The sequence below is a fragment of the Coenobita brevimanus genome, chromosome 61 (genome assembly GCF_032717465.1).
Source record: "Coenobita brevimanus isolate Jiangsu-jjx chromosome 61, ASM3271746v2, whole genome shotgun sequence".
Lineage (NCBI taxonomy): Eukaryota > Metazoa > Arthropoda > Malacostraca > Decapoda > Coenobitidae > Coenobita > Coenobita brevimanus.
In genome coordinates this window covers 45,050,265-45,060,264 of record NC_137014.1, presented here as the reverse complement: position 1 = coordinate 45,060,264, position 10,000 = coordinate 45,050,265, and the positions used below count along the sequence as shown (strand labels likewise).

At 44.1% G+C, this 10,000-nt stretch overlaps 1 protein-coding gene across 2 annotated transcripts in view; it reads left to right on the top strand.

Annotated features, from left to right (window-relative positions):
• Window positions 1-10,000, top strand: part of LOC145403550 (glycine receptor subunit alpha-4-like) — an 81,187-nt gene that overhangs the window by 48,820 nt on the left and 22,367 nt on the right. For both annotated transcript variants that reach the window (XR_013898040.1, XM_080275231.1), the window contains exons 4-6: window positions 2,321-2,385; window positions 2,935-3,045; window positions 3,617-3,744. Coding sequence is in view for 1 of the 2 variants with exons in the window: in XM_080275231.1 (XP_080131357.1) it covers window positions 2,321-2,385; window positions 2,935-3,045; window positions 3,617-3,744 (304 nt within the window). In the remaining variant the exon portion in view is untranslated. The remainder of the gene's footprint in view (window positions 1-2,320; window positions 2,386-2,934; window positions 3,046-3,616; window positions 3,745-10,000) is intronic.

Below are 10,000 nucleotides of genomic sequence, written 5' to 3'. Positions count from 1 at the left end.
ATATACCTCCCAATCAGTGTCATACATTGCAACAAGTCAACAGCATTTCTTACCACCATCTGCTCCACACCCACCTGTCAACCCCATCCACATCCTCTACCATCTGTTCCACACCCGTACCATCTGCTCCACACCTTTACCATCTGCTCCACACCCTTACCATCTGTTCCACACCACTACCATCTGTTCCACCATCTGTTACACGACGCTGTTGATTACACTTTAGCTACAAGATTGATGATGATGATGTTAGTGAGTGTGTGTGTGTGTGTGTGTGTGTGTGTGTGTCTATCCTCCCATCACTGCCCCATCAGGATCGTAGGGGGCCGGGGCTAGGCTAACATGTCTATATATTTACCCCATCAGTGCCCATGGTTGGAGAATTTTGCTGGATGGGTATTTAGCGTACCGTCCTCCGCCTACGGGCTCATAGTCACGAAGTTCAAAGGTCTGTTCCCTGAGTTTACCCCTTTTATTAAATTCACAAAATCCCTAAAATTCTGGGGTTTTTAAATGAAAGAGAGAGAGAGAGAGAGAGAGAGAGAGAGAGAGAGAGAAAAAACAAGCGCCTCACCCCACTAAACCACACACTCGAAGATGAATGGACGGCCTACCTTCTCCTTTCATATATAATCAGGACCTCGCAAAAACAGCACAAGTGTCTGGTTGAGTGACACATAGTTTGACAGATACTAATTGAGCGTGTTTTTATCGCGAGGCGCAAGGCGGTCGGTACGCGCGCTCGCAAACGACTATACGTAGACGGAAATGAGTGATAAGGTGGGAGTTAAGAGATAAGGCGCTTTAGTCCATTCCCCGTCATGTGAAAGCCTTAAAATAAATTGCTGTGATGGTCAGTGATATCTGCTGTTATTTCAATTACTTTTTTCGTTTTTGATCAGTAAAATGTTGGTTCGAAAGCAGTGACAAGTTGGCTGATAAGGGTGTGTGTGTGTGTGTGTGTGTGTGTGTGTGTGTGTGTGTGTGTGTGTGTGTGTTGTCATGTCTGTATATTTATCTTTGTCATATTATTTCTCATTTACTTCATTTATCACCTTAATTATAACTACATAGCGTCTCTCATTTTCCTTAATCGTCCCATAAGAGTAATTAGACCAGCAAATCTCTCGTCAGAAAGAGAGAGGAGATGTAAATGGAGGAGAGATAAAAGGGGAGAGATAAAATGCACGTCGCCATCCATCATCCCTTCTGTCTCTCCAAGGAATGAGAGATTGATAGAAGGGGAATGAGAGAGGAGGGAGAGAGAGACAAGGATGAAAATATGTGGCAAAGATAACGAGATTCGAGGAGAGAGAGAGAGAGAGAGAGAGAGAGAGAGAGAGAGAGTGAATCACTGAGCTGAACCAAATCGTCCATTACTTGCAATAACAAACAGTAATAGTAATAATAATAATAATAATAATAATAATAATAATAATAATAATAATAATAATAAAGACACAACAATATGCTGAGACAGTCAAGAAAAGATGAAAAAGAAGAAGAAAAAATATATATACAGCGGAAATCCTCAACAGCAAACACAATATTATAATGGGCCACACACTCATCCACACAAGACCCCAGCTCCCGGAATCCTGACTTCACCTCCTACCCACACCTTCCCCGCGTCACTTCATTCGTCACACAGGATGAACTAGACCACTAAAACCCACGTCAGAAATGAGGGAAGGGAGAAAAATGAATATGCATGTCATCTCTTAACTTCCTTTTTGAGAGACAGAGTGAGATATGGCTGAGAAAAATTATGTCTTGCCTTCGTTCTCTTACCTTCCTAATGGCGTTGTTGTTTAATTAATTGACTGCTAATTATGGGCTGCGTAATCAAGGGGTCATTAACAGGTAAATGAAGGTGTGTGTGGTTATTATACGAGTCCAGGTGAGAAAAGGTGTATGAAGTGACCAAGGACTTTCTATAATGTCTATTTATCTATCTGTTTATCTATCTGTCTATCTATTGACCAAGGACTTTCTATAATGTCTATTTATCTATCTGTTTATCTATCTGTCTATCTATTGACCAAGGACTTTCTATAATGTCTATTTATCTATCTGTTTATCTATCTATCAATCTATCTATCTATCTATCCATCTATCTATTTATAGGTAGATAGATAGATACAGATATGGATATGAGGAGACATTATTACTCTGGTGGATGATGATGATGATAACGACGGAGACAACGATGATGATGATGACGATGATGATGATGATGACGATCATGATGATGATGACGATGATGACGATGATGATGATGATGAAGATTAAGCTATCTTTATTTTCTCTCTCTCCACAGAACCTACGGTGGTTCGGGTACAAATGTTCATCAATTCCTTCGGTTCACTCAACGCTGCTAATATGGTACGTCTCTCTCTCTCTCTCTCTCTCTCTCTCTCTCTCATTCCACAAAACTTCTCACCCGAGTCTATTCCACATGACAACCTTAGCGCCTGGCAAGCTTCTCATCAGCCAACTTTCTAAAATTAAGCTGGGGTGTGTGGGTGGGGGAGTGTGGGAGGGTGTGTGGATGGGGGAGTGTGGGTGGGGGAGTGTGGGTCGGGGGAAGGTGGGGTTGACAGGGGAAGAACCATTAACAGGTTCCTCTGCCACTAATTACCTGCAGGCTCGGGGAGAGGGGGAGGGGGGAGTTGATAGGGGAGAGGATGGGGTGTTGAGGGAGGGGGTGGGGTGATGGGGAGGGGGAGGTAAATCACATGAGGGGAGTCTGCAAACGCCACATGCTAGCCTAATATAACACCAGGCAAGAGGTTGAGGCGACTTAACATAATTCTTAGTGCTTCCTTCGTCTTCATTTTCCTGTTTCTTCTTCTTCGTCTACTACTACTACTACTACTACAACAACTACTACTACTACTACTACTACTAATAATAATAATACTCTTCTTTCAGGACTACAGCATTGACGTATTCCTAAGGCAGAGCTGGGTGGATGAGCGTCTTAACTTCACCAACATCAAGTACAACCAAGAGAGAGACAACTTCACCGTGATTGATCCGGAGGTGAGCACGATAGATGGATAGATAGACAGACTGACTGAAAGAGGTGGATAGATAGATACTTCACAGATACAGGTGGATGGATAAATAGATAGATTGATATGGTGATTCACTGACTGACTGACTGACAGAGAGAGAGAGAGAGAGAGAGAGAGAGACTCCACGGCTCCATATACAGGCTAAAACCAAGGCATTTTATTTTAACAAGTGATTTTTTTTTTCGATCGTAATCTCCTGTTGGTGGTGTGAGGAAAAATATTACTTCTTATTTTTCTTCTTCCTCTCCTTCTTCTTCTTCCTCTCTTCCTCCTCCTCCTCCTTTTCTTCCTCCTCCTCCTCCTCCTCTTTCTCTTTCCTTCCTCTTCGTCTCGAGTCAAAGAATTAACCACCTCTCTTTCCATTCCTTTTAGCAGCATCTTCATTTCCTCCTCCTCCTCCTCCTCATGCTTCTCTCCTCCTTCCCTTCCTTTTATCATCATCTTCACTTCTTCCTCCTCCTCTTCCTCTTTTCCTCCCTCTTCTTCTCAGGTCAAAGAATTAACCACCTCTCCTTCCCCTCCTCTTAATGGTACAGAGACAGGCCAAGATCTGGAAGCCTGACACCTACTTCAACAACGTCAAGGAAGCCTCCATCCATCAGGTGACCATGCCCAATATTCTGCTGAGGATTCACAGGGACGGCAACATCCTCTACAGCATGAGGTAGGGCGGCGTGGAGGGGCGCTGGGGAAGAGGTGGAGGGAGGGAGAAGGAAGGGAGGGGTAGAGAGAGGTGTGGAGAAAGGGATACAGGGAGGGAGAAGGAAGAGAGAGGTAGAGAGAGGGGTGAAGAGAGGGATTTGGGAGAGAGATGGAAGAGAGGGGTAGAGAGAGGAATATGGGGAAGAGAAGGAAGAGAAAGATTGGCTGCATAGATTATTTTCACATTAGGATCTACACAAAAGACAGCATCTTATAGTGTATGAGGCGGGCTGGCGTGGAGTGGCGTTAGGGAAAGCTGTAAGGGGTGGAAGAGAAGCGAGAAAAATGAATGGTGATGGAGGTAGAAAGAGGAAGCCGAGAGAGGAAATGCATCTACAGCTTAACTATTTCCCATTTAAATCTAGAAAAAGGTGGTATTATCCGTAGTTTAAGATACTGTGACGTACAGTGGAGTAGGGGAGGGAGCAAGGAATGAAGGGAAGAGGGAGAAGGGTTGGGCAAGGAAGAAGGGAAGAAAAGGGAGATGGGTAGGGGAGGAAGGAAGAGAAGAAGAAGGAGAAGGGTGGGGAGGGAGGAAGGGTGGAAGAGGGAGAAGGGTTGGGAAGGGAGGAAGAGGGAGAAGGGTAGGGGAAGGGAGGAAAGAAAGAATAGGGAGAAAAGTAGGGAATGGAGGAAGAGTGGAAGAGGCAGAAGGGTCGGGGAGGAAGGGAAGAAGAGGGTAAAGGGTAGGGAGGGAAGAAGGGAAGAAGAGGGAGAAGGGGAGGGATGGGAGGAAGAGAAGAGGGAGAAGGGTCGGGGAGGAAGGAAGAGGGAGAAGGGTCGGGGAGGAAGGAAGAGGGAGAAGGACAGGGGAAGGGAGGAAGTGGAGGGAGAAGGGGAGGGGATTGGGAGAGGATGAGGGTGATGGGGAGAAGGACAAGTTTATGCATTGATATTTAAACTTCATGCCTAACAAACAAGGCGATATCCTCCCCAGCATCAGGTAGTGTGGCGGGGAGAGGAGGAGATGGGGGAGGGGAGGAAAAAGGAGGGATATGGGGAGAAAGGGGGAGAGAAAGGCAGAAGGAGGGACTGGGAGAGGAAGGAGAAAAGAGAAGCAGAAAGAGGGATGATAATGATGATGATGATGATGATGATGATGATGATGATGATGATGATGATGATGATGATAACGCACACAACAAGGAACTATAAGGAAGGACGGATAGGAAAGGGAAACACGGAAGGCAAGGCAAAATACCGACAGGGAAATGTAAGCGAATTTTTGACCGCGATTGTTGTGTGTGTTGTGGCATTGATTATTATGGAAGTGATGTGACCGTCAATATTGAATACACTGTGCTTTTATGAGTGACGTCACTAATACCAGGCTAAAAGGACGGCGGAAGTGATTGAGGGTGGGGGAGGGGGTGGGGGAGGGGAGGAGAGGATGCAGGAGAGGGGAGGAGAAGGGGAGGGTAGAGGATAATAGGAGAGGGGTGAGGAAAAAGGCACTGGATAGGGATTGGGGGAGGAAAAGAGGTTAGGGAGGGGAAGGGGGAAGGGGGATTGAAGGAAGAAGGGTGAGGGAGGGGGGATAAAGGGAAGGGGGAAGTGAGTGAAGGGGAGAAAGCGCTAAGGGATGAAGGGTACGGGACTGGGGAAGGGGGGAGGGCAGGGGGAGGAGGGATTGAGGGAGGGGAAGGAACGGGAGGGGGGATGAGGGATGAGGGGAGGGAAGGGGGGAGGTGGAGAGGGTTATTAATCACCGGAACGAGGTCATTAGAGGTGACGACAGTTATACAAGGTCATACTTACCCCCCATTAAATACCAACAGGGGGTCATTACTCGGCCATATCCATCAGCTTGATCCCTGCTTCCTAATTATGTGTTTGATTTTCAGGGTAGGGTATCGTCATCATCATCATCATCATCATCATCATCATCATCATCATTTCAGTCATCATCATCATCACCATCATCATCATCATCATTAAAATCATTATCATCATCATCACCATTAACGTCATCATCATCATCAGCATCATTTCAATCATTATCATCATCATCATCTCATCATTCATCATCATCATCATCATCATCATCACCTAGGGAAGGCTAGCATCCAGAAACAAAAGGAAAATAACAACAAGAGTAATCAGATCTATCTATTAACCAGCTATCTATCTATCTAGCCCGACATCCTGCCATAGGAGAAGAGTGGCATCAACAAAACAACCCCCAGACACTCCCATCCCTACTCAGCAACGACCCTCTCCCCACAACACATCACCCTCCCTCATATACCTTTATAGAAAATATAGGAAATAATCTAGTATACAGTCGGGCCAAATGGAATGAGTAGTGAGAGAGAGAGAGAGAGAGAGAGAGAGACTCAGGGGATGAATAAGAGAGTGAGTGTGTGAGTGAATGCTGCATAAAGTGACCTTGAATGAGAAAGTCACAAACTCTTGCCCTCCATCTCTCCTTCAAAGTTACTGATGAATGGGAGGAGGAGGAGGAGGAGGAGGAGGAGGAGGAGGAGGGACAGGGGGGCAGTGATGATGATGATGATGATGAAAAACTTAAAAATTCATAAAAAGATGTCCTAGGAACGAAAGAAAACAAAGTAAAAGATTAAAAAATGAAAAAAAGATAAATACTGCAACGAAACATCACCCAACAAATAATAATAATAATAATAATAATAATAATAATAATAACAATAATACCTTAGAAATTTTCCACATCTGAGTAAAATGAACACTAATATAAAAACATGATGAGAGTTGCAAAGAAGTACTGAAAAAAAGAATTTAAGGTAAACTGAAATAAAACCTACCAACTAATCCAAAGGGCAGGTTGGCATGAAGAATCCAGAATGACAAAGAAGAATGACAAGTAAAAGAGAAGAAGACACGTAGAGAATGACGTATGAGGCGTGTAAGTGGGTGAAACAGACAAGATAACTAAATATAAATTAAAGACAGCAAGAGGTACAAGACAGAAGAGTTATGTGGCATGAAAGAGGATGAAAGAGAAGGCACAATAAGCCTAATTTAAGACATGATTAAAGACAAGATTAAATTCAAGACAGCTGAGAATCTGAGAATATATGCAACTGGAAAACATGGCAGGATGAAATAAGGCATGAAAACAGATGATAATTTTATGCAACTGAATATACAAAGAACATAATTTACGAGGTATGAATGTGAGCGGAAGATATTAAGGATGAATAAATTTAAGATGGAGAATATAATGACTCTGATTTATGAGGCAGGGCAGTGAACAAGAAAAAAGAAGGAAGGATGGAGGGAAGGAAGGAAGGACGGAAAGAAAGAAGGAAGGATAGAAGGATGGATGGATGGATGGATGGATGGAAGGAAGCAAGGAAGGAAGGAACGGACGGAAGGAAGCAAGGAAAAGGTAATACACGAGAAGACAGTTACATGTTTTATGAGATATCAGTGAACAAAAGAAGCATTTTAAGTGACAGATTATTAAAGAGAAGAGAAGATAAGAAGAACATGAATTTTAGAGGCATAAAAATAAGTAAATCAGGCATCAAAACGAAAAAAAAACAAAAGATAAACGCACAAATAAGTGAACGAAAAAAAAAAAAAGGGATCTCGAATGCTTGAATTATAAACAAGAGATCTAATGTGAACGAAACTGAAAGGCATATAGATACAAGAGATATGAACACAACGAAGAAAAAATTACGACACGAACTGATGCGACGCACGTGTTTTACGGGACAAGGTCAGTGAGGAGAAACGGAATGTGAGAGAGTGAAACAGGATCGTGACACTGCCAAGCGTGTGAGCGAGGAATGCAATAAGACTGGAGAAATATAGCACTGAGTATGTCTGGCGGGAAATTGTAGAACTGCTGGTATGAGTGAACTGTGAACATGAGGTATGATATTAACAGCAGAATGGTATGAAACTGACGACAGAATCGAGGCTGGAGATTTGCTTGACAATCACAGGAATCTACGGAGCGTATGACTGAGAACTACGTGATAAAATTTTACCTCCACAATCTCTCTGAGTGCTCTCGTATTTACCAATGTATTTTAAGAACATACAGTTGCCAATTTCTCTTTGGAAATATCAAATATCACTCTACCAATACCCTTCGCCAAAGCATGCACTCTTATCAAAGCCCACAACTTCACCGTTAAAAAAGACAAAAGCATTTCTGTACAATATTTTTTTTACATGATATTGCACCGAAAAGCAACCAACCTTTGAAGTCTTTAATGGATGAAGTTTGTACAGATGATGATGGAGGGATTATATGAACGAGATGAGGCATGATTTGAGTGAGTGGGTGAGTAACTGCTGTCACAGAGAAAAACAGCAGACGTGAGAGAGACGCTAACAGGGTGCCATATCCCACCACGACAGGGTCACCCTCAGGCTCTCCTGCAAATTTCGCCTTGAGCATTTTCCCTTTGATGCGCAGAGGTGTACCTGCTTCCTCGCATCCTGTAAGTATCCCCATCCTACTCCTTCCCTGTCTCCTCCTCCTCCTCCTCCTCTTACACTGCCTCCTCGTACTTTACACCTCCACCTTAAGTAGCTAGGGCCTTTCTAACACTCCTCTGCCACCTGTAAATATGACCATCCTATCACCACGCCCGCCTGAATTTCCAAACATCTCCCTTCGTCACCTCGCTGGCTCTAGACGCTGTTGGTTCCTCAGCACGTTGGCCTAGGCTTGCGTACAGTATCCTCGCTGGGTATAAGCACTGTTCCTTCATTACTCCTTTGGCCCAGACATGTGTATAAACCATCCCCGCATTACACAGATAGACGCAGGCGAGGTGGACGGACTTGGGCTAGGGAAGGAAGTGTCATCAGTAGCCAAGAGGTCAACCAGAAATCCACAAGCATGGACTCTGTTATCTAGAGCTTCCTGGGAGAGGCATAACTGTTTTTGTTCTCGCTCTTTTTGGGTCTGCATGTGCTGGTGAACTTTGGTGAACAGTGGGATTAAAAACTCTTGGTGTACTAATTTCGAGGGCTTAGGACACTGTTGCACTTCTTCTGTTATATATCTTTCCATAAAAATATATATACATTAATTCTTTTGTGGTTGCTAATGCCCTTTTGAATTCTGATAAAGTTTCCGTCAGTAAGACACAAAAGGATATTACTAAGCCATATGCAGAACTACGCTAGTCACGAAGAAGTGCCAAGAGTTCTCGCAGGCCTATGGGAGTGCGGCCTTCTAATCTACGTGTTTGGTTTCAGAAGCATGGTTGGTAGTGGTGGTGGTGGTGGTGGACTGTGGTTGTGGTGGTGGTGGACAGTGGTTGTGGTGGTGGTGGATGGTGGTTGTGGTGCGGGTGGATGGTGGTTGTGGTGGGGGATGGATAGTGGTTGTGGTGGTGGTGGATAGTGGTTGTGGTGGTGGTGGATAGTGGTTGTGGTGGGGGTGGTGGACAGTGGTTGTGTGGTGGGGGTGGATAGTGGCTGTGGTGGGGGTGGATAGTGGTAGTTGTGGGATGGATAGCAATGTGGTGGTGTGGATAGCGATGTGGTCTTAGTTATCAGGTGGGAATGAATCTCCTTGGTTACTAGTCAAATGTCTCCTCCAATCTCATTACATTTGGCCATTAACGGAGCGGAAAGAGGTTAGGGGTCTTTGCCAGGCGAGATTAAACAGATTATGCAATTATCTTGGGTACAGCACTAATAGAAGAGGAGGGCAAGGTGTAATAAGCAAAATAAGTCGCTTAGGAAAAGGTGTTAGGGACGTTCCTCACACACACACACACACACACACACACACACACACACACACACACACACACACACACACACACACTCGTAGAACATGAACACTAACACCCGCATTCTCATCGATCAAGGAAGCTCCCTAACACCTCTTCCTTGGCGATTTAATTTGCTTATTACACCTTGCCGTCCTCTTCCGTGTTACTCGTACTTAACTCACTCCAATATCACCCTGCATAAATACCGCACAAAATGATATTACCTTGCCGTACCCAAAAATAAATCGGTTTGGAGGAGGTGTTAGGGAGCTTCCTCAACGCCAAGAAGTTGCATGAAATTCGATGAGTCTCCTTGGTTACTAGTGAAAAATTAATCCTCTAATCTGACTACACTTGACCACCAACCAAACGACACGAGGTAAACAGATCTTTGCCAAGTTAAAAGGAACGGAGTATAGACACTAGAAAAAACAGCGAATAAGTGTACTTCTGTTGACTATCTGAGAGAGAGAGAGAGAGAGAGAGAGA